Source organism: Passer domesticus, unplaced genomic scaffold, assembly GCF_036417665.1.
Source record: "Passer domesticus isolate bPasDom1 unplaced genomic scaffold, bPasDom1.hap1 HAP1_SCAFFOLD_131, whole genome shotgun sequence".
Lineage (NCBI taxonomy): Eukaryota > Metazoa > Chordata > Aves > Passeriformes > Passeridae > Passer > Passer domesticus.
The window spans coordinates 411-24400 of record NW_026989923.1 but is presented as its reverse complement, the minus strand read 5'-3'; the positions used below and the strand labels follow the sequence as shown (position 1 = coordinate 24400).

The 23990-nt window shown below is 49.7% G+C and overlaps 2 protein-coding genes across 2 annotated transcripts; both read left to right on the top strand.

Moving 5' to 3' along the window:
- The first annotated feature begins 99 nt into the window (after window positions 1-99).
- On the top strand, window positions 100-1768 carry LOC135291848 (gastrokine-1-like). Its single transcript, XM_064406105.1, has 5 exons — window positions 100-147; window positions 288-428; window positions 558-668; window positions 987-1128; window positions 1532-1768. The coding sequence occupies exons 2-5, from the start codon at window positions 342-344 to the stop codon at window positions 1618-1620; spliced, it is 429 nt and encodes a 142-aa protein (XP_064262175.1). The 5' UTR covers window positions 100-147; window positions 288-341; the 3' UTR covers window positions 1621-1768.
- Window positions 1769-3928: 2160 nt separating this feature from the next.
- LOC135291841 (anthrax toxin receptor 1-like) lies at window positions 3929-22027 on the top strand. The gene is made up of 8 exons (XM_064406094.1): window positions 3929-4527; window positions 12201-12272; window positions 12943-13014; window positions 15766-15847; window positions 16661-16706; window positions 17425-17504; window positions 19817-19885; window positions 21887-22027. The coding sequence occupies exons 1-8, from the start codon at window positions 4376-4378 to the stop codon at window positions 22010-22012; spliced, it is 699 nt and encodes a 232-aa protein (XP_064262164.1). The 5' UTR covers window positions 3929-4375; the 3' UTR covers window positions 22013-22027.
- The last annotated feature ends 1963 nt before the right edge of the window (window positions 22028-23990 follow it).

Genomic DNA, 23990 nt, shown 5'->3' with positions numbered 1-23990 from the left:
GAACACCAGATTAGGAAAAGGGAAGGAGGAGTGCCATGACCAGATTTGTCAGCCAGAGTTGCAGTTTCATTTTGTATTTGATTTTCATTTCAGATTTTGACTGCAGTCCTTCTTGGGCTCATCCTGACTCCAGCCCTTGCTAATTATGTGAGTATAAATGAACAATTGCACCATGCTGCTCTTTCTGTGTTCCCTGCTTCGGAGATCTCCTTGAATCTTTCATTTTTCTAAAGCCTTGGGGAGGAAATCACTTGAAAGCCTAAGTGTTCTTTCATTTCTTTTTCTAGCATCAACAGACTGAAGTAAGCAAGAAAATCTCCATTAGTGGGGGCTACCAAATCATGACCATCAATAGGAAATGGCTGGTGGCAAGTATTGAGCAAAAGACCAACCATGAGTACTGGAAAACCATCTGGAACTATGACACTGTGAGTGCAGTCTCTTGTTCAGAGAGCAGCTCATACATCCAGTAAAAACTGTTATTTACTTATAAAAATATGTAACAAATTCCAGTATTGATGATTAAATTCCATGTGGTCAATAACTTCATTTTCCAGGGTTTTATGGCAACCAAAGTGCTGCCAGAGAGAGCTTGCTACCTTTCCATCATGAACAGAACAGAGATGCCCAGCTTTGATGCACTTCCCCAGCTGGCTGCAGACATCAGGGTAAGATTGAAAAGGAGCAGCTACTTGGAAAGCTGTTCTTAGTGCAAAGTGAGACCTTGCTGTTTTCAAAACCAACAGGTGCTTTAAAGACCAGGTTCGTCACACTATTAATTAGATATTTTTATCAATTTCAATTATATTTTACAACAATGTAACTTTCAGCTTTTGAAAATTGGAATACCCTTGTTCAGATGCTTCCAGCGGAGGGTTTACATGTTTGGCCAGTTAGATTATTCTTAAAATGTTTATAACAACTAAAACTAGGAGTTGAACAGAGCAGGGCACTGATCCTGCTGAATGCTGGTGTTTGGTGTTTAGAACCAGAACCGTCCAAGACCCCCTGCAAAGGAGATCACATTCACCCTCGTCAGGAGAACCATCCGTGACCTCGAATCTTATGGGCCAGACATCTTCTCCATGTGCAGAGGGCTCTCAACTTATGTGGGTTATGAAGTTCACGGTGAGTGCAAACAGAGGAATTCTGTCTCTAAATGACCTGGCATTTGTTTCCTTGGGGAATGAATAATGCACAATTGCTGCTCTTCCACCTCGAAACCCACGGAAACCAAGGGCTGCGGCAGCTGTACAATGAATTTGACATCTTTGCAGATCAGGAGTGGCACAGGGTGGGGTCACAGCCCCATAAATGACCCAAACCAAACCCTTACAACTTAATGGGGCTTAATTTTGGGCTCAGGGTGTTTTGGCCACACTGAGCTCCCCTGAAATGCCCAGTCAATAAAAAAGGTGTTTCTAAGCACCTCTGTCCTTCAGCTCAGAGCTGACTGATGACTTAACCCAGAGCACTTAACAGCATCTTAGTCTGTCTGGTGGTAATTGTTTTTCTTTCCTTGTTTTTGAAGAGCCCCAATTCAATCTGGGATCGTGCCTCAAGCTCGATGTCCTTCAATATCTGGCCCTCACCTACTGCCACAACGAAAACTTTGTGTAAATCCTTTCCTGAGCCTTTCCTGAGCCTCGTGGGATGCTCCAGCAGCAGCCTCGTAGCTGCTGCCCAAACCCAACCCTGCTGGAGTTATTCCCTGGCATCTCTTCTTTCAAGAGGTTCCTTCCTGAAGATTGAGAACAGATCAGTTGGTGAGCAGAGCTTTCAATTAAATTCCTCCATCATGGAATAACTCCAGCCTGTTTGTCATTACTCTACACTTTTTCATCTAAGAACACATCCACGAAAATATTTTGCCCCATTTGAACCCTTTCATTGCTCTTTTCACCCCAGCACAGCCAGAGAGCTGGGCAAGGCACAAACAAGGCATTCACAGGCAGGACCTTCCTTCCCTGCCCGGGGAAAGATGCTTCACATTAAAAATCTAGGGGGCACAAAAGGCAGATAGAAAGAAGTGAAAAACAATTAATTTATCTTTTTTTAGGGGAAGGGAAGTCACCTTTGTGGGATTTACAGAGTTGTTTTGTCCCTAACATAAAGCAAGGCTGGGATTCTTGTTGCTCAAATCTTTGAAAAATTACAGCAGTCCAGGGAAGAAAAAAACCCTCTTGGCCACTGAGTGTCAGCCTCGAGTTGCACAGCTGAGATGGAAAAGGCCCTCGATCCCACCCAGAGGAGCCTGCAATGCCACAGCACCAGGGGAGTGCAGTGGTGCCAGTTCCAGCTCAGCACTGGAGACACAGCCAGAACTCCAAGGTGTCTGCAGGAATTCCTGTGCTGAGATAATTTCATTGCCAGAACAACACTGGGAGTGTGGGGAGCTTCCACACGGTGCTGTAGCAGCTTCCTGAGGTCCCCAGCAAAACAGGGAGTGGGATTTTTAGATCTTGACAAAATCCATTACCCATCAGCCAGGTCAGACCCCTGGGAGCCAAAGGGAACCAGCCCAGAGTCACCCAAAGGTGCTCCCAAAGCCAAAGGCACCAGCTGGAGCTTGACTTTGCACCTCTGTGTGCAATTAAAACACCTCATTATTGACCAGAACACACTCAGCCTTCCCAAGGTCTCTCACACACAACCTGCAATCTTCATAATTTGTCTTGTTTCTGGCATTTTTAGTGAGGAGGAGAAAGGGCAGACAAATTGCATCACCCCTCCTGTGTCCCACGTGGGTGTTGGTGCTGCTCTTACCAGATCACAAACAAAAATACACACCCGAGGATTAGTCCTGGAGGAATCCAGAATTTCAGGATGAAGCTCGGTGCTCCCCTTGGCCAGCAGCTCCCTCCATCTCAGAGCCCTCACAGCTCCACCTGATGCTTCATTCCTTGGCTTTTCCCCAAGCTCTCCTGGGCCTCGTGTCACCCTGACCCCACAGAGAACCTGATCTCCTCCTCCAGCTTTGCTCAGGGATGTTTTAAAGACAAATGTAATGCTTTGAGCAGTGCAGGGCAGCTGCAAACCCTGACACAGGGGCATTGCATCCCCTGGAAGCTGCTCCGCTCACCAGGGGTTGGCACTTAGGAGATGGGGGTTGTTGGTGTGGCCTGAGGGTCTGGGAGGGAAATTTGGGAGCCCCTGGCACCTCCAGTTCAGCTTTTACTGGTACAGGGGCTCCCTCAGTGGGGAAAGGTGCTCCTTGTGAGCTCTCCTGTCTGCTTTTGGGGCCTGTGGTGCTCGTGGAGGGAGACAGGAGAGGTGAGTGTGGACGGATTTACATTTCCCACTGAGTTTCCTTGGAAAGGGAGAGTTTAGGCTTTAGGGGTTGAACTGAGGCTGGTGATTTGGGGCAGGCTTTGATAAGCCCAGGCACCCCTCAGGAGTGAGAAAATGCCAGGCAGGAAGCCTGGCATGGCTTTGCACTCCTGGGAAGCTGCCCCAAGATTGGAAAGGTCTTTAAACTCAGGTGTTGCCTGTGTGGGGAGCAAAGATGTCTCTGCACATCTCTCCTGTCTTTGTGGGGACAAAGATGTCTCTGCACATCTCTTCTGTCCTCTGCACATCTCTTCTGTCTGTGTGGGGAGCAAAGATGCAGTGACAGGATGGGAGGAATGGCCTTGAAGGCAGGCTTAGGTGGGATTTTGGTAAGGAATTCCTCCCTGTGAGGGTGGGATGGAATTCCCAGGGCAGCTGTGGTTCCCCTGGGTCCCTGGCAGTGCCCAAGGCCAGGCTGGACAGGGTTTGGAGCAGCCTGGGACAGTGGGATGTGTCCCTGCCAGGGCAGGGGTGGGATGGGCTGGGCTTTAGGTCCGTCCTAACTCAGCTTAGGCTGAGATTCCATGCTGGGAGTGCTCAGTCCTGGTGCAGCTGTGAACGTGCTGGAGTTGTGGCCACGAGATGGCATTCTGTGAGCTTCTCTTGCTGAGGAAAAGCAGAGCTTGCCATCTTTAATAATAACAATAATAATTAAAAGGGGGGGAAGCCACAAACCCTCCCTGTATTTTCTGAAGTCCGTGACAAAGCGAGATTTGTGAGGAGGCTGCTGCTGCTCCTGGCAAACAATGGTGCTGCTTTCCCAGAGCTGCGAGGGAGACTGAGGGTCAAGTCCCTTTAAAAAAAAAAAAAAAAAGTGAAATACAGTATTGTGCATCTTGAAATCTGAAACCAAGAAACAGAAGTGCGAGGGAAACAAGGGGGAAAGTCTTGCAATTCCTGTGGACAACTGTTGCGAGTGGAGTTTTAAGGAATACAATATACATCTCTGCCTTTTAAAGGTTATTGAATGGCTTTTGTGGAGAAACCTGGGAAATAAAGGAGCCTCGGAAGAAGAGATTTCTTTTTCTCCTCCTCTCTGGATATAATGGCCATTGCAAAGCAGAGCATCTTGAGATTTGGCTTCCAGTGTGCCTTCCTCGCAGTTTTTACCCTCACCTGTGATGGCCAAGGTGGGAAGAGAGAGAACGGTGGCCCTGCCTGCTACGGGGGCTTTGATTTGTATTTCATCCTGGACAAGTAAGTCAGCCCTGCTTTGTTCTTCCCCACTGAGCTCTTTCCCTGGGCACGGGCTGGTACCGAGGAGGTTTCCTTTGGGTTTGGGTTTTGTGGGAGCCACTGTGTCCCCAGGGGAGCTCTGCAGCTCCCGACTCTTGCTCTGTTATTGTTGTGGTAACTCTTTGGTAGGTCGGGTGCCTAAATCCCTTTGTGCTCTGTGATCACATCGTTACAGGCTTTCCCAGGGTGGGAGCTTTGTGTCTACTGAGCTGAGTGTGCTCCCGAGGTTCTTCAAGCAGTGCCTGGGAGCAGGGCAGCACCCGGGACCCCTCTGCCTTCCCCAGAGCCGGGGGTGCAGAATTGTTCCTGCAGAGACCAGTTCCAGGGCTGAGAGGTGCAGAATTGTTCCTGCAGCACCAGCTCCAGGGCTGGGATGTGCAGAATTGTTCCTGCAAATACCAGTTCCAGGGCTGGGATGTTCAGGGAATGCAGAATTGTTCCTGCAGGCACCAACTCCAGGTCTGGGATGTGCAGAATTGTTCCTGCAGGCACCAATTCCAGAGCTGAGAGGTGCAGAATTGTTCCTGCAGCACCAGCTCCAGGGCTGGGATGTGCAGAATTGTTCCTGCAGAGACCAATTCCAGGGCTGGGATGTTCAGGGAATGCAGAATTGTTCCTGCAGGCACCAATTCCAGGGCTGGGATGTGCAGAATTGTTCCTGCAGCACCAGCTCCAGAGCTGGGATGTGCAGAATTGTTCCTGCAGGCACCAATTCCAGAGCTGGGATGTGCAGAATTGTTCCTGCAGGCACCAATTCCAGGGCTGGGATGTGCAGAATTGTTCCTGCAGGCACCAATTCCAGGTCTGGGATGTGCAGAATTGTTCCTGCAGCACCAGCTCCAGGGCTGAGAGGAGCAGGGAATGCAGAATTGTTCTTGCAGGCACCAATTCCAGGGCTGAGAGGAGCAGAATTGTTCCTGCAGAGACCAGTTCCAGGGCTGAGAGGTGCAGAATTGTTCCTGCAGCACCAGCTCCAGGGCTGGGATGTGCAGAATTGTTCCTGCAAATACCAGTTCCAGGGCTGGGATGTTCAGGGAATGCAGAATTGTTCCTGCGGGCACCAACTCCAGGTCTGGGATCTGCAGAATTGTTCCTGCAGGCACCAACTCCAGGTCTGGGATGTGCAGAATTGTTCCTGCAGCACCAGCTCCAGGGCTGAGAGGAGCAGGGAATGCAGAATTGTTCTTGCAGGCACCAATTCCAGGGCTGAGAGGAGCAGGGAGCTCTGCTCGTGCCCCCGGGCTGGGTCCCTGCCCCTGTGCCCCCCCAGCTGCCCCCACAGCAGCAGCTCCAGGTACAAACCAGCCCAGAGAGGGGCTACTCCCTTGGGAGGGGGCTGAACTCAGCTGTTGGGATGGAGAGCAGCTCGAGAGCCTCATTTAAAGAGCTTTATTTCCCCTAGCTGAGTCACACTTTCTTTGTTTCTTCAGTTAATCAAATGCATATTTTGAGTGTTTAGCTGTTTGTGCAGAAGATAACTTCCTGCCTCACTTTTTCATCACTAATTGTGGCACTGTCACCTCCTTGGCACTGCAGCAGTGCTGCTCTTTGCAGATGTGGATGGAGCAATGTGGAATCATTTTGTGCTGAGCTTTGGAAAGCTTCATACCAAAGCAATACGACAATTAAATAAAAGAAAGAAAAAACTTTAAAAAATACTAGCTGAAATGGTTGTCCTGATTTTCTTGATCAAGAGCAGCTCTTTTGAACCAAAGGCTTGGAAACAGTGGAGGTGATGCCTGCCAGAGCCATGGCACTGCCATGAACAACCATCAATTTCAGAGACAGGAAAGTATTTGCAAGTTGCCAAAAGCACTCACAGACAAAGTTTCTGACTGATCCTCTGGAGTGTTTTGCAGTAGCTCCCACATTCCATCAGTACAAATGACTTGGAATTACATAACCCTTTATTACAAAATACTGGGTAAAACCTAACACTGACACACTGGCTGCTTCAGTGTGCCAGTGGTCCTGATGCTCCAGGGGGAAGATTTATTTCATTTATTCAGTAGAAAGATCTACCTGGCTCATTCATTTTCAGTAATTAATTGGAATAACTCTATTGCTACAAATGGAAAAAGGCTGAACCCAAACAAGCCCAGAGCATGATTTGTGCTGCAGAGAGCTTTTGCCAGCTGCATTTCCCTGGGAGCTGAAGCAGGACTGAAGGACTGCTCACATCTCATGGATGTGCTGTGTTACACCCCTGAGCTAATGCAACTTCAGCAGGTCCTTCATTCCAGTTCTGTGCTGTTCCCCCAGTAAAATCCACAAGTTCTGAGCCTCCCTCACAGGATGATGGATTTGGGTGCAAACACGAGCTTTAAAGCAGGCAGCCTGGCCCCAGTGTGGATATCAAGGTATCCAACAAAAGCCTGCTTTGGCAGCTGCAGAATTCCTGTCCTGGGATGTTTCTGGTGCAGAAATGACCAGGAGCTGATGTAAGAATTTCCTTGGTCTCCAGTGGAATTCTGGAGGAGCACTGTGGCTGTTCAGCTGTTCCTGAGTACAATGCACCCCTGGACCTGCTTGTTTAACCACTGGTGAGAGATTTTCTGTGGTGGAGCTGGTTATCACATTTCCTTCAACACTTGGATGCAATCACAGCATGGTTTGAGCTGGGAGGTCCCTAAAGATCATCTGGTTCCACCCCATGCCCTGGTGAGGAACCTTCCAGAGACCATGCCTCTTGTTCTTTGATGGCCAAATCCCAAACTGTGTCTATGTTCTCAATTTAGACTCAAGTTTTAGGTTATTTGGAGTAGCTTTATGTTATCTGGAGTACCTTTATGTTATTTGGAGTACCTTTATGTTATTTGGAGTAGCTTTAATTTTGCTGTTTGGAGGTGCTGCTTGCCCTTTGGAGGAGCTGTTTGCTGTTTAGGGCTGTGTCCTCTTTGCTGCTTGGGTCCTGTGCAGGTGCTGAGCACCCCAGGGTGAAGCTCACACCAAGATCAGCCCAGTGCTGTGGAAGGTAGGCCTGGCTTACTGGCTGGGCCGGTGTGGTCTCTCCTTTTGTGTTCTGTGAGAGGATTTGTGGGCTCAGGCTCCACAAGTTGGTGCCAAGGAATTGGCACAGAGTGAAAATTCAGATACAGAACAATGAGGGAAGCAGTGAGATGTTGCTAAAAAGCCCAGAAGTTTGTCCTTGCTGACAAATTGTACATTTTTTGTAAAAATATTCCCAGTGTGATTAATTACTGCTGGCTGTGGCCACCCCAAGCTGACTGCAGTGAGCAAACCTCCCCTCTCCCAGCACAGCTGGAATATTTGGGATTTTCCCAGCATCAGGATTTTCCCTGCATCCAGAGCAAGGTGTGCATTTTGTTAGTGTGGCAGGAGCCTGCAAGGATGTGGAGGGATGATTTTTCTCTGTTAGCATGAGGGCTGAGGACGCCAGCAAGGCAGGGTGGAGAAATTTGTGCATTTTTGTGCCTTTTTGCCTGAAGGAACGTAATTAACTCCCAATTCTGCCAAGGGCAGGCAACAGCAGAGAGCTGAGCTCATGTGTGAAATCCCTGCCAGTCAGGACCTGTGGATGTGTTTTTTACCCTGTGATGCCTCTGGGATGAGCATTCCTGGTGGAAGGAACGGGCAGCAGCTCCCTTCCAGCCAGGACCGAGTGTGTGCCTGCAGCACTCTGCACTTCATCTGCTGATTAACAGAAATTAACTCATGGCTACTTGTTTATTGGTTGGGTTTTTTTGCATACCCCCTGGCAGCCAGGAGGAGAGGAATGTTCTTGGACTGAGGCTGGGCTTGGAGGCTTGTCCTGCTCTGCCCTGAGCCCCTGTGGGTCTGTGACCTGCAGGGTTTGGCAGTGAGCTGTCTGGTGTGGAGTGTGGCACGAGATAACAGCGTTTCCTCCAAGGATTGCATCACCCCTCAGAGCCTCTGTGCTCTGGAGGCCTCTCAGAACTGCTCCTGCAGGATCTGGGAAGGCAGAGGATGCTTTTGGGCTGATTTGTGTTATTTTTGAAGAGCTAATAAAGAGATGCTGCACAGGTAAATGGCATCTGTGAGAGCCACAAGACCTCTGGCAGCTAGTCCAAACCCAGGAAAGCTTAAGGAGGTTTTTGGATCAACAGCAGCCTCTGAACCAAGTGTCTTCATGTCCTGCCAGCTGCAGAGCACTCCACTCACCTGAGGTCTTGGTGTAGAGTGTGGGCTCCATTCTGTGACCCTTCTGGTGGGGGCCTGGATAAACCCACAGCTCCCCTGAGAGGTGCAACAGCAGAAATGGAAAAGTGGAGTCTGAAAAAGTGCCAGGAGGACCAAGGCTGGGGAGGCTTGAGCTGCTGCAGCTTTGGGTTCTGGAGCACCTTGTCCCAGTGAGGAGGAGGAGGGCACCTGCTGAAGGGCAGGAGCCACTGCAGTGTCTCTCTCCACACCCTTAGGGGTACAAAACTCTGGAGATGGCCCCTGAATGTCTCACTCTCTTGTTAAAGAAGAGAATGGTTTGCTTGGGTTTAATTTCCATTTATTGGGCCCTTCTCCAGAAGAGATTTTGGCATGCTCAGGATGAGTCTTCTCCTAAATTGCAACTTTAAAGCATCAGCCACTCAGCTGCAAAGCCTTGGCTCGCTGATTGTCTTGTTCCTTCTGGGAATATGAGGAGAGAACTATTTGAAAATTGGCTTTTCTTATCTTACAGTTGGACTTTAGAAACACTCATGCTACTCAGAGTTCTTGGCCTGCCTCACTGAGCAAAGGAAGTGTCTTTTACAGTGTGGCTGCTGAGTGACACAGCTCAGGGAGCTGGGCACTGCGAGCTGCTTTTGTGAGCTCTGCACTGGCTGCAGAAAGCTTGGTTGTGCTGGCTTTGTCCATTTTTGCTGGTTGTGTCGGGTTTGTCCATTTTTGCTGTTTGTGTTGGGTTTGTCCATTTTTTCTGGTTGTGTTGGGTTTGCCCATTTTTTGGTATTTGTATTGGGTTTGTCCATTTTTGGTTTTTGTGTCGGGTTTGTCCATTTCTCCTGGTTGTGTTGGGTTTGTCCATTTTTTGCTGGTTGTGTTGACTTTGTCCATTTTTGTTTGTGTCGAGTTTGTACATTTTTTCTGGTTGTGTTTGGTTTATCCATTTTTGCTGGTTGTGTTGGCTTTGTCCACTTTTGCTGGTTGTGTCGGGTTTGTCCATTTTTTTCTGGTTGTGTTGGGTTTGTCCATTTTTGTTTTTTATGTTGGCTTTGTCCGTTTTTGCTGTTTGTGTTGAGTTTGTCCATTTTTTGCTGTTTGTGTTGAGTTTGTCCATTTTTCCTGGTTGTATTGGCTTTGTCCATTTTTGCTGGTTGTGTTGGGTTCATCCATTTTTGGTTTTTGTGTCGGGTTTGTCCATTTTAGGTTTTTGTGTCAGGTTTGTCCATTTTTCCTGGTTGTGTCGGGTTTGTCCATTTTTGGTTTTTGTGTTGACTTTGTCCATTTTTGCTCTTTGCGTGGGGTTTCTCCATTTTTGCTGTTTATGTTGGGTTTGTCCATTTTTCCTGGTTGTGTTGGGTTTATCCATTTTTGGTTTTTGTGTCGGATTTGTCCATTTTTGGTTTTTGTGTCGGATTTGTCCATTTTAGGTTTTTGTGTCAGGTTTGTCCATTTTTCCTGGTTGTGTCGGATTTGTCCATTTTTCCTGGTTGTGTCAGGTTTGTCCATTTTAGGCCGAGTGAAGAACATGAGAAGTCTGAAGTGTGATTCAGAAAATGCATTTTATTTACAAGGAGTGCTTTTTCCTAAGTGCAGGCCTGGGCATTTCTGGCCCCCTGACAGCAGAGGAAGGAAAGAACTGCAGGCAGGCTGAGCTGCCCGGCCAGGTGGGAATGGCTGTGCAGGAAGGACAATGTGTGCTCAGCAAAAGAGTGAACCTTCATTTTGGGAGGTGAATGTATAGTCTAAAGTGACATTTGGTTCACTGAAGCAAGGATTAATTGGTTTCTGATTAACCAAGCCTTGCTCTCCGTGTCTTCTGGAGACTGATGTGACCTTTGCTATAAAGTCAAGTGGTTTTTATGCCCCACCACCTAAAGACAATAAATACTTCTTTTCCAGGCCAGTTCTAGGAAATGATTTGTGCCTGGAGTGCCTGTGGAATTCAAGCTCTCTGAGTTATCCCATCCATCCAGGGGGAATTTGCACCTGGGGCTGAGCTCTGCGTGTCTCTGTTCTCTCAATTTGGGGTTTGCACGCAGCAGGGTTTGAGTTTCCTGACTGAGAGCAAGTCCTGATGTGCGTCACCCCTCACCTCTCAATTTTCCCTCTTGATTGGGTTATCGGGAAGGAAGGAAGGAAGGAAGGAAGGAAGGAAGGAAGGAAGGAAGGAAGGAAGGAAGGAAGGAAGGAAGGAAGGAAGGAAGGAAGGAAGGAAGGAAGGAAGGAAGGAAGGAAGGAAGGAAGGAAGGAAGGAAGGAAGGAAGGAAGGAAGGAAGGAAGGAAGGAAGGAAGGAAGGAAGGAAGGAAGGAAGGAAGGAAGGAAGGAAGGAAGGAAGGAAGGAAGGAAGGAAGGAAGGAAGGAAGGAAGGAAGGAAGGAAGGAAGGAAGGAAGGAAGGAAGGAAGGAAGGAAGGAAGGAAGGAAGGAAGGAAGGAAGGAAGGAAGGAAGGAAGGAAGGAAGGAAGGAAGGAAGGAAGGAAGGAAGGAAGGAAGGAAGGAAGGAAGGAAGGAAGGAAGGAAGGAAGGAAGGAAGGAAGGAAGGAAGGAAGGAAGGAAGGAAGGAAGGAAGGAAGGAAGGAAGGAAGGAAGGAAGGAAGGAAGGAAGGAAGGAAGGAAGGAAGGAAGGAAGGAAGGAAGGAAGGAAGGAAGGAAGGAAGGAAGGAAGTTAGTTCTTCCTGGGAAGTGAAAAACCATCTCAAACATTCACCTTTTCTTCCTCAGGCTGCAGATCAGTGAAGTTTCTGTTGAAGCTGGAATGGTTCTTTCCCCAATAAATATTTCTAATTGTGCTCAATGAATTGAATAAGTGATGACACATTTATTTTCCAACTCTAGGAAAGAAATTTTTTTCCCCAATATTAATATTCCAGTGTTCACAAAAGTGTTTATGCCAGAAGGGGCATTTTGTGCTGAAAGATTCTGATTAACCTAATTTTTTCCTCCTTCTTACAACATAAAGAAGAATAATCCAACCCCATTACATCCCATGGTTTATTCTCCTGAGGAGCAAAATTAGTTTGTTTTGTCTTTAACAGAGGTGTGAAAGAATTAACCAGAGCAGCTGAGATGTGGACTAAGGTGTTTTACTTCTCCCAGTCTCTGGCACAGTGGAAACACTGGAGGAGTTTAATAATCTGTTCCTCCAGCTGCTGTAATTCTCAGAATACACTCGAGCTGAAAGCTCTGTGCAATGGTTTGGAAGTGAGTGGGTGGAATTAATCTGAAACGTTGTGCAGAGCTCCTCACTCACAGAGGGTTTGTTTGGTTAAGGCTGTGTTAAAGCCCAGCCTAACTGCCCTGAGCTGCTGCCTCAAAGCCTTGCACGGGGTGGGAATTATTCCTGATTTTTAAAGTCGAGTAGGAAATGTTGATTACAGTTTGATCTCTTTGGAGGAAGGGCACGGGCAGTGAGTGCTGAACAAAGTGAGGCAAACGCCTCAGTGAGCAGTGTGGGACAGGGCAGTGACCCTGACTGTGCTGTCACCCTTGTGTCCCCAGGTCAGGCAGTGTCCTGCACCACTGGAACGAGATCTATCACTTTGTGGAGCACCTGGCCCGCAAGTTCATCAGGTAAGGAGGCTCCTGGGGGCTCCCAGTGCCTCCCAGTGCCTCATCTGCTGCTTCCCGTGGTGCAGAAAGGGCTCCGGTGCTTTCCTCCCATCCTCCCCTGACTGCTCCTCCCCACGCTCCTGTTCTGTGCCCAATGGGGGCAGATAAAATAAATATAAAATAAATATAAAATAAAAATCCATTTATTCCTGCCTGCCTTCCCCGGATCAGATCTGGGGGGCAGAAAAAATAATTCCATTTATTCTTGCCTGCCTTCCCCGGATCAGCTCTTGGGGGGCAGATAAAATAATTCCATCTATTCCTGCCTGCCTTCCCTGGGGGGCAGGAATCCTCCTGTCCCTGAGCTGCAGAATTTGGGGCTGCAGGGAGAGCCTGTGGCTGTGGCTTCCAGGCCCTGGATGAGGAATCCCTGGGAATGTGTTGTGACAAACACAAGGAGCCCTCCCTTGTCTCAGGGTGCATTTAAGCCTTTGTTGCTTTAACAATCCCAAGGCTGTGACACCAGTGTTCTCTGCATCCTTTACAAGGGTTCCCCAAGGTTTCAAACGCATTTTCAAAACCACATTTTCATCCTGTCAAGGTGTAACTGGGCTGGCAGGGGGTGATTGTGTTACACACACAGAGCTCTGCTCTGACCACCACATTAATTCACTTTTTTTCTCTCCTCCAGCCCTCAGCTGAGGATGTCCTTCATTGTTTTTTCAACCAGAGGGACAATTCTAATGAGGTTAACAGAAGACAGGTAAGGAGAGGTTTAAAGGTCCACAGCAGCTTCTGTGTCCTTGGAGCTTCCTTCACCCTCCTCAGTGATTTCCATCCCACTGGGAACGTGTTGTGGCACCTCTGAGCTTCCCAGCACTGGTAGAGCCCATCCTCACTGCTGGAATGCTCCAAGGCCTCTCAGGGCAGGGCTTCCCTGCTTAATTTCAACTCCTAAAAGTCCTTCAGCCAGGGTTTCAGCTCACACTGGTTTCCTTCAGGGATTCAGGATTTTGCCAGAGAAGCAGACTCCGTGCCTGTGGAGCATCCTCTGGCAGCTTCTCCTGCAGATGGGTGAAACTCCCTTCCCATAAAAGCAGGCTTGGAAGGCAGAGGTGACACCCACACTCCTGGCTAGAGGGGAATGTGATTTCCTCGAAGGTCTGAAGGTGTGTCACAGCCAAAGAGAGTTTGGGGTGGATTTTTGGCAATGCCAGATTGCCTTGTTTGTGAAGCGTGTCCCTGCCACCCCCTTACAGACCCCAAGTTAATCCCAGGAAAATCCACAGGATGGATTTTTTTTCTTTTTTAATTTTATTATTTTATTCTGACTTCCAAGGAGAGCTGGACGAGGTCCTTAAATCGCTCTCGCTTCCTCTGTTAACTTCATTGCCACGTGGAGCAAAAATATACATCCCACATGTGTGGAGTGTATAAGCCAGCATGTGTTTTACATATTGCATGTCTGAAATCACATACCAGAGCAGCTGCCATGGGGAGGAAGCTTGGCTGCCTTCCCACAGAGCAGTGCACGCTCACACCAGCCTTGAAAATGCCCTCAAGCCCAGCCAGCCTCAGCATCTCCTGCCACTTCCTGCAGGGATGAAAAGAATAAACCACGTTTATTTCATGGGTGCCAGAGCAAAACCTGTTCCCTGCCTCTTGCTGTCCCACCCTGGGAGCAAACCCCACTGCAGGGATCTCCTTTCTGCCCAGGCTCTGAGGCTGGAACGTTCCCCGTGTGGGAATGTGTTCCATATTTACCCAGCTGTCCCAGAAATGCTGCCTGGCAGCAGGATGCTGCTGTGGGATTGCTCCCAGAGCCAGCTGGGTTTTACTGGGCAAACAAAGGCTGTGCTGGCCTCTCTCACCTGGGACAGCTTCCCTGCCTCTGTGGGGTGTTTCATCTGAATTTGAGGGTGCTGGGCATTGCTTTTGGCAAAACTCAGTGCCTCTAACGGGTCTGGACTGACAAACTTTAATGACTTTGGCTGCATGCTTTAAAATGTCAGTATTAACCTCTCAGAAATAGTTTTGATCACAGGGAATGCTCCATTTTACACCCAGCTTTGCTTTGTCCTGAGAGGAGGAACCTTGTATCTGACCAGTCTGGGCTCTCACGGGTACAAAAAGGGTTTTTGGAAGTTTGATAATTCAGGCAAAAGCAGTCTTTGCTCCCCAGGGAATCTCTGCTGTGCACGCTGAGCAGAGCAGCCAGCCTCTGAGTGTGAGCTCTGGCTGTGTGACCACACTGACTGCCCTCTCTGAAAGGGTTAAAAAGTGGCTCCTGGCACAGCTGTGTGTGAGCAGTTTGCTCAGGTACACCCCCCACACTGCAGGCTTTTATCCTGCTTTGAGGGCTCCTGGCCTGTGCTTGGCACCCAGAGCTTGGTGTCTGCCACCAGAGGAACAACAAATCACTGCCCTGCTCTGCCACTGTGCCTGGCACTCCTGGAAAGAGCCAAACCACACACCCTGATCCCAATAATCCGTTGGGAAAGGCTTCAGGCTCCCAGGCAGCTGGACCAGGAGCTGGAGGTGCAGCTCCACATAAACTGGAGGTGCCAGCATGCTCTGTGTCATTTTCTGCAGCTGCCTGATGATGTTGGCGTGCTCAAGGCAGCAAGGGTGTGAGGAAAGGGAGCCAGGTGCAAGTCAGCTGCTGGGGTTTGAGCAGGGAATATTTATTTAGGAAGAAATGTATGAAAAGTGTGGATATTGCCCTCGGGGATGGTGCTGCTGGGCTGCTTTCCCCAGGCACTGGGAGCACTGGGAGCACTGGGAGCACAACTCTGTGTTCCGCATCCTCGGAGAGGCACCCACCCTGTGCAAACACTGGGGTAATTAATGTTCCCCAATCTCTGTGCCCTGCATGCCAGGACACCCTGGGTCCATCAGCCACTCTGCTGGGTGCCAGGACACCCTGGTGGCTCTCTGCTGGGTGTCACAGTGCCAGGACAGCCTGGTGGCTTTCTCTTGGATGTCACACTACCTGGACACCATGGTGGCTCTCTGCTGGGTGTCACAGTGCCAGGACAGCCTGGTGGCTCTCTGCTGGCTCTGACAGTGCCAGGACAGCCTGGTGGCTCTCTGCTGGGTGTCACAGTGCCAGGACAGCCTGGTGGCTCTCTCCTGGGTGTCACAGTGCCAGGACAGCCTGGTGGCTCTCTGCTGGGTGTCACAGTGCCAGGACAGCCTGGTGGCTCTCTGCTGGGTGTCACAGCACCAGGACACCCTGGTGGCTCTCTGCTGGGTGTCACAGTGCCAGGACAGCCTGGTGGCTCTCTGCTGGGTGTCACAGTGCCAGGACAGCCTGGTGGCTCTCTGCTGGCTCTGACAGCACCAGGACACCCTGGTGGCTTTCTCCTGGGTGTCACAGTGCCAGGACAGCCTGGTGGCTCTCTGCTGGGTGTCACAGCACCAGGACACCCTGGTGGCTCTCTGCTGGGTGTCACAGTGCCAGGACAGCCTGGTGGCTCTCTGCTGGCTCTGACAGTGCCTGCCTTCCTTGCAGGGAGCAGATCCGCCAGGGCCTGGAGGAGCTGCAGAAGGTGCTGCCAGGAGGGGACACGTACATGCACGAAGGATTTGAGAGGGTAACTGGGGCAGGCTCAGGGCTGGGCAGGGTCTGTGCCCCTCAGGGGCTGCTCAGCACTGGGGACGGGTGGAAATTCCCTGGTGGGTGAGTGGGACCCTGTCCCTTTGCTGCAGCCAGGACAGGGAGTGCAAGGGCTCAGTGCTGGAGCTGCAAACTCTGCTAATTCTCTTTATTTCTGCTTTTTTTTTGCTTAGGGGAAGGCTAAGTGGCATTGAGTTCCTGTGGCTCTGTGTCCAGGAGGGGTGGGAAGCTCTCAGCCCCACCTGGGCTGAGCTCACAGCTCACACCTGGGGTGCCCAAGTAACTGCAACCTTATTGCCTTCTCCTCTGGCCATGTTTTTTATATATTTCACCAGCTCAGGAGTTTCTCTGAAGCTGAGCTCCTGCACTCCCTCCCTCCTCTGTCCCACGTGGGTACCTGGGAGGTTTTTGGGCTGTTGGGAGTGCTGTCCCAGCACTGAAATGTGAACACACAGCAGAGCCTCGGCTGACCGAGCAGAGCTGCTGGTTTATTTGCAGCTGGAATAATTGAGCTGGAGCTTGAGGAATATTTAGCACTGGGCCTAGGATGTTTCTCAGGGATGAAGGTGGACAGGGTTTTCAGAGTGGGAGACAGCTCTGGGGCTGGTTTGGCTGCTGGGGCCTTGCAGGAATGCTGTGAACCCTGCTCTGTGAATGAGAGAGCAGAGCTGGTGTGTGAGCTGCAGATGTGACACCCCCTGCCACTGTCCCTTCCTTTCTGCTGCACAAACTGCTGTTCACAAGGCCCTGTTGTTGATTTATTGCTGATAATCCTCTGCTCTGATTTCAGGCAAGTGAACAGATTTACTACCAGATTTACTACGAGAATGTTCACGGTGAGAGCCCTTCTTGACCCATTTAATTTTTTGGGTTTTTTCTCTTTCTTTTTGACTGAAAACTTTTAACAGATCCCAAATGCAGCTTTGCTGTGGGAAGGGTGGGGTGGCTTCTGTTCTTGCAGGGATGTGATGCTAGTCAGGGAAGTGCTCCTGAAAGGGAAAAAGAGCAAGTGGAACTTTGAAGAGCTGGAATGAAAATATTTCAGGCCAAAAGGGGGAACCAGGCTGATTGCAGGTGCCCACCCTCACCAAAACTAGCACCTCACTTTTTCTGGAGGACTCAGACATTTCTTCTTCCTTCTGAAACAAAAATACATGGAGAAGCTGTTAGGTAAAATATTTTTTTTAACCAGCAATTATTAAAACCAGCACTAAGTGCAGAAAAATGTCCTTTCCTTCCCTGTAATTGATGTAAAAACTTTCTGGTTTGGAAGGGAAGGCTGCAAAGGTTTAATGATGTTCCTGAAATGTTGCTCAGGAATCCTGAGGATTTTAGGCCCTTTCCCCACCCTCTTTGTTTAAATCCCAACTGAGCTTTCTGTCACAAGCTGAAAAAGCCCCTCTGGATTTCTGAATAAAACCAGGAGCAGACTGCCCTGGGTTTTTGGTGGCTGCAGTCTCATTCCCTGGCCTGAAGCAGCACCAGGGCTGTGCCCTCGGGCAGGATGTTTCCTGAGGTGGTTTGAAGTGGTTTAAAGGAGGTTTGTGTGCTCAGGTTACAGAACTGCCAGTGTCATCATCGCATTGACAGATGGAGAGCTCCACGAGGATCTATTTTTCTACTCTGAGAGGGAGGTAAGTGACTTGCACTTGGTAGTCAGGGAGACTGCAATGTCTGGGCTTGCTGCAAAGGATGAGGAAAACCTTTTTGAGTGAGAAATCTCCACTTTGGTGCTCTGCAGGCAGGAATGCAAAGGATAACCACTGACAGCAGCAGCCTCTGAGTCACCACAGCTGAGACTGTTCAGGGAAAGGAGAGGGGTTAAAACTTCCAGTTAAAAATAAACACAGAAGGAGGAATTGTTCACAGCTGAAAAGTTTCAGTGTTTACTGGATTGCTCTGGGAAAATGCTGAATATTTTCACTTTCATTTTTTTCCCCTCTCACACAAAGTCACGACTGCAGAAAGGGGCTGGTGGCTTCTGCCACATTAAAAAATCCCTCAGATCACCAAGTCTGACATTGCCACAAACATCCCTGAGGTTCAAGCGCACATTCTCAACATCCTCATTAAATTAGTGGACCGTGCAAAGTGTTAAACAGAGGGGTGAGCACTGAGAGCTTTGCTGCAGAATGTTCCCTTGGATGTCCTCCCTGCAGAGATGAATTGGCACTTGTCAGTCAAACCAGGATGACCTAAACTTGGCAGAGGCAATTGCTGCATGGGTTTGCTATGGACAGGATTTTTCCTCTCAGTCTGTCCAAAGTGCAGCATTAAATCCAATAACAACAAAAGGAATGGGTTTGTAGAGTAAAACCAGCAAACATTCTGAATCTCCAGCTCCTGTCCTTACACTTCATCTCTTTTTATTTCCCTCCTGAAATACAAAATCCACAAGAAAAACAAGTTTGTTTTTAGAGGTGAGTGAGCAGGTTGAAAGGTCAGCAGTGTTATATTTGTTTTGGTTTGGGGAGGAAGAGTTCTGGGCTGTGGCAGGAGATCCTGAACTCGCTCTGTGAGTTGCTCCAGGAGTTTGGGCTGAAGCTTCCCAGAGTAAAACTGGGATGATGCTTTTCTGCTCAAAAAGCTCTTTGCTGTTGGACTTGCAGGGCTGCAGTCTTCCCACCCAGTCTGACTCACCAGCATCTCTTCTGGGAAGGAGTTTTCAGTCAAGTGTTCTTGTTCTGCTGAAAGAAAATTAAATTACTGCACTCATACCCAGGCATTTGGAGCAAAAATAAATGCAATTTCAGTGAGGCAGCAGGAAAATCAAACCTGTGGCTGCTCTCCCTTCAGCTCAGGATGCTGTGAGCACTGGTGTGATGCAGTTTTGGGGCAGGTGGAATGGAGCCTCTCTCACCTCTGGGTGTCAGGCACACCTGTCTGAAATAACACACAAAAGCATTTTAGGTCACTGTTATATGGGATGGGCCCTAAATGGGGAAAAGAAAATTGATTCAGCCTGTCTGACGTCTCTTGGGAAAAGAAAATTGGGGAAAAGAAAATTGATTCAGCCTGTCTGATGTCTCTTGGGAAAAGAAAATTGAGGAAAAGAAAATTGATTAGGCCTGTCTGACGTCTCTTGGGAAAAGAAAATTGATTCAGCTTGTCTGAGGTCTCTTGGGATGCTGGAGGAGCTAGAAAGGTGAACTGATTAGGTTTTAAAAATCCCCCAAATACCTGGGAGTTGCTTTACTAAACAACAGCAATTCTTGCAGGAGATAAAACCCTGATTTTACACAATCAGGGAGGAAAACTTTTCAAGTGCTCTTCTGCTAGGCTCCCCCTTTGCTCATTCTACAGAAGAAGGGTGAATTTATGGTCGGGAGCTCTGGGGAAGCCTCGCACAGGGCACCCCTCATTGCTGGCCAGGGTTTATGTACAGATCACAGCTGGGGTGGGACTGCTGGGGAACACCTCTGGAGCTGTTTTATTTTCCAGCATCAGCCTCACTCCATGGTTATGGCAATGGGAAGATGCCAGCAGACACAGAACTCAGTGTTACAACTCACTTTAAAAGGTTTTTGCCCAATCACACAAAGCAGAAGCACACTGACAGTGGCTCCACCCAACCACTATAAGCACGTGTACCTTTGGTTAAAGCAATGCTTGCTTATTTTGAATACAATCCCTGCTTGTGAGCATTAAAACACAATGCACAGAGCTCCATTATTAAGCTTAGAACTTGCTAATATCTTACTAGATAGACTTTTCTGCAGCTTAGGGAGTTTTTCTAGACAAGCATTAATGCACAGACCATTGTTCTATTTGTCCTTACTTTCTACACCTCATATCATTTTTCTGCTGGCGGATTTTATGGCTCCTGCTTAGCTCTGAGTGCAGTCCTGCAGTGTGTGAGGCCTGCCCTCTGCAGCTTTCCCAAACCCCTGTGATTTTGGGGTTCCCACCCCGCTGGTGACCGCGCTGTCCCTCCTGTCCTGTGCAGGCCAACCGCTCGCGGGACCTGGGGGCCACCGTGTACTGCGTGGGGGTGAAGGACTTCAACGAGACCCAGGTGAGAGCCCCAGCCCTGAGAGCCTGCCCAAGCCTGCCCCACACCCTGAGCCCCCTGAACCCCCTGAGCCCCCTGCCCAGGGCTCCTCCAGGGTTTCCTCTCCTATTCCTGGCTGAAGGCAGCGCCCGGCGTGGTTGCGTCCTGTTGGGTTTGGTCGTTTCTGTCTGAATCTGCCCCTCTGCCTCTCCCAGCTGCTCCTGCTGGAAGAGGAAAAAAACAGGGCAAAGGCACAGGGGGAGCAGCAAATTGTCTGAGCTGGAGGCAGGAAGACGTGGGGATGCTTTTCCCCATAAATCTGAAAGGTCACCATAAAACCCTTCAGCTTCAGTGCAGCTTTTCTTTCAGGGGAAAGCCATGCTGTAAAATCAAACAGTTTCCTTAGTGAGAAATATTTCCCAGGGTTTTGTCTGAATTCTAAGTTCCTCATTTAAATATTGCTGTGTCCATGAATTCTATTTCACACAGTAACAACTGACATTTTTCTAAATGAGTGAAACACCTGCACACAAGCAGGGGCTGGAAGACTTTTCCCAGGTTTTTCAGCTTTTAGAAAAGGAGTCAAACCACACTGGGCTTAAAACAACCTCCCTTGGATCAAACCCAGAGACTGGTGTGACCCAAAGTCACAGGAAGAGCCAAGAGGGGATAAAAATGTCTCAGAGACCAGGCCTGATGCAGCAGACCCCAGACAGCTGCTCCTTAAAGCATTCAGGTGGTGAAAAATGAGCTGGAATTACACGGCTGTGTCTGAAATCCCAGCATGGATGAGGACTGGGGGGGATGAGCTGTGAACATCCAGCTTTTCTCCAGCAGCCCAGGCAGGGTGAGCTGCCTCCCTGCCCTCCTGGCTCCTCTGGGTGCCAGGGGCAGCCCATGGCCTTGGGCAGGAATCTCTGGCTGCTCTGCTGCCTCCAGGAGCTGCAGAGAGCCTCTGGTACCTCTGCCAGGGGAGATTTACTGGAACAAAGCCTGGCCTTGAAGCACTCCAGCAGAGGCATGGAGAGCTCATTACTGCTGGGCTGGCCTTGGAGCTCTGCCTTAACCCTTGGTGTGCTGCTGGCAGCTGAAGCTGCAGGCAGGTGATGTCCTGAGCTCAGGCAGGTGATGTCCAGGCTGCCCTGAGCTCAGGCAGGTGATGTCCAGGCTGCCCTGAGCTCAGGCAGGTGATGTCCAGGCTGCCCTGAGCTCAGGTAAGTGATGCCCAGGCTGTCCTGAGCTCAGGCAGGTGATGTCCAGGCTGCCCTGAGCTCAGGCAGGTGATGTCCAGGCTGTCCTGAGCTCAGGTAGGTGATGTCCAGGCTGCCCTGAGCTCAGGCAGGTGATGCCCAGGCTGTCCTGAGCTCAGGTAAGTGATGTCCTGGCTGTCCTGAGCTCAGGCAGGTGATGTCCTGAGCTCAGGTAAGTGATGTCCAGGCACTCCTGAGCTCAGGCAGGTGATGCCCAGGCTGTCCTGAGCTCAGGTAAGTGATGTCCAGGCTGACCACCTCCTCAGGAAGGCTCCTCCTCCTCATCACAGAGGTTTCTGAATCTCCTCTGGGACCTTTCAGCCTCCTCTCAGAAAACATCCCCTGCTGTGTCCCTGACTCCTCTCTGAACACAGGCCCAGGACCAACTCTCTGTCCTGGCAGGAGAGGTGAATCAGGCCTGTGATGTCATTTCAAAGAATTGTGGAAGAGTTCAGGTTGGAAAAGACCTCCATGATTATGGAGTCCAACCTTCTTTGGGTTCAGCCCTTGCCCTAAAGGTCATTATCCCCCGGGGTACAGTGAAAGCCACACTCTGTCTTGTCTCCAAGTCCTTTCTGATCCCTGATATGGAATTTTATAAAGCCAATCATGCTAACAAGACAAACATTTTGCTGCTTAATAAACCACAGTACAGGGGCAATCCAGAGAGAGTGTTTGAGGGTTTTATTTGCAAGTGGAGAAGTCTTAATTAGCTGCCTGCAGCCTAATTGATCTGACCTTTGCATTTCTGTTCCTTTTCCTCCCCCTGTGGCAGCTGGCCCGGATTGCTGACAGCAGAGATCATGTCTTCCCTGTCAACGATGGCTTTGAGGCCCTGCAGGGCATCATAGACTCCGTGAGTATTTTCAGCATTTTCACCCCACTCTTGGTGTCACCCTGAGGTTTGCTGTTCCTGTGTTCGCCAGAACCTGCTGGAAAATAATTCACTGAATCCCTCAGTCCAAGGGAACCAGCCTTGGTCTGGGCTAAAATGCTGCTTTGAGGTGGAGTTTATCAATAGGGCCTCAGGTTTCCCTGTTCCCAGTTCTTGTGGTGCCTTGGCAAGGCTGAGCTGGAGCAGGGTTACAGAATAGAGCAGGGATTTATGAAAAGGATCTCCTCAGTGGATGCACCTTGGGCAGCACAAGAGCCCAGCCAGGGCTGCACCCGAGGTGAACCAAAATGGGCACAAAATGAACCCAGGATGAACCAAAATGGGCACAAAACGAGCCCAAGGTGAACCAAAATGGGCACAAAACGAGCCCAAGGTGAACCAAAATGGGCACAAAATGAACCCAAGATGAACCAAAATGGGCACAAAACGAGCCCAAGGTGAACCAAAATGGGCACAAAATTAACCCAGGATGAACCAAAGTGGGCACAAAATGAACCCAGGATGAACCAAAATGGGCACAAAATGAACCCAGGATGGACCAAAATGGGCACAAAATGAACCCAGGATGAACCAAAATGGGCACAAAATGAGCCCAAGGTGAACCAAAATGGGCACAAAATGAACCCAAGGTGAACCAAAATGGGCACAAAATGAACCCAAGATGAACCAAAATGAACCCAAGATGAACCAAAATGGGCACAAAATGCACGACAGGTCTGTCACTTTTAGAAGTTCTGCTCCATTTGCATATTGGAGCTAATTGTCAATTACAGCTTTAGGTTATTATGAAGTTCCATCTGCTTGTTTTTCCCTCTTCATTCCACGTTGTTTGTGCTCTTGGGTGGGATTTGGGTGGTTGTCCTTAATCCCCAGCTAGAGAAGGAATTGTTTTGTCTCCCTACCCTGTGCAGAGAGCTTACAACACTTCACACGAAGCTCAGAACTGCACACTAAAGCAGCACAGAAGCTGAAAAATACAAAAGTTAAAGCTGAAGGCATCAGCTGGCACTTCCTGCAGGGACTGGGAGCAGCTCCAGTGGCTGGGCTGATTTGGGTGCTTCCCCTGGCTCCAGAGGATGGGAAATCCCTCTGTGGGGATTTGTGTGTTCTCATTTTGGGTGCCAAAACCCAGAGGAAAGCTCCAGCGTGGAGCTGGGCAGGGGGCACTCCCTGGGGGGCTCAGATTTCTGTGTTTGCTGTGCTCACACACTATTTAGGCAATGCAATTGCAGCAGAACCCTTCCCTCAGCACAGGCTCAGTTTCCCCAGTGCTCTCACATGGACATGGAAGCCAATCCTGCTTTATTGGTTTTCCTGGCACTGGCTGAGCCTGGATCTGCTGCCTGAGCTCTCTTGGACAGTCAGGTGCTGCTTGTCATTTCAGAAAGCAGCACAACAACAACAGCAAAGCAACGGTTTGCTTTCCCAGCCCTGCATTCCCCCTGCAGCTGCTTTTAATGAATCCCAGCTCTGCCTCCCCTTCCAGTTGTGCTGAGCAGGATTTCAGCCTCCAGGCAGCCAGGCAAGCTCCAGCTGAGGGGGGCAAGATTTCCCAGCCTGGCAAGGAGGGTCACAGGGAAGGGCAGGGGTGGGTCTGTGACCTGAGCCCTGGAGAGGAGTCCCTGCAGCAGCCTGGCAGAAGGGAAGTGGTTTTGTGTGTGAAAGGAATGGCAAGAGGGCATGAATCACCCCAGAGAATAACAAACAATCTGCAGATTCCTGTTCTAGCTGGGAAATCAGGGCCCTCTTCCCTGCTTCTCTCCCCCTTGCCAAAAGCACCCCTGTGCTGGAGCAGCTGTGGTCACAGGGAGTGTAAATGGTGGAAGGGATCTGGGGTCTGGAAACTCCTCCAGTTCCTGTGCAGGAGCTGGCACAGCAAGGATGCAGAGCCCCGTGGAGAGAGGCTGCAGCACGGGATGTGACAGGAGAGCTGCAGAGATGATCTGGAGCAGCTCAGGAGCTGTGCACACCTGGCTCTGCAGGG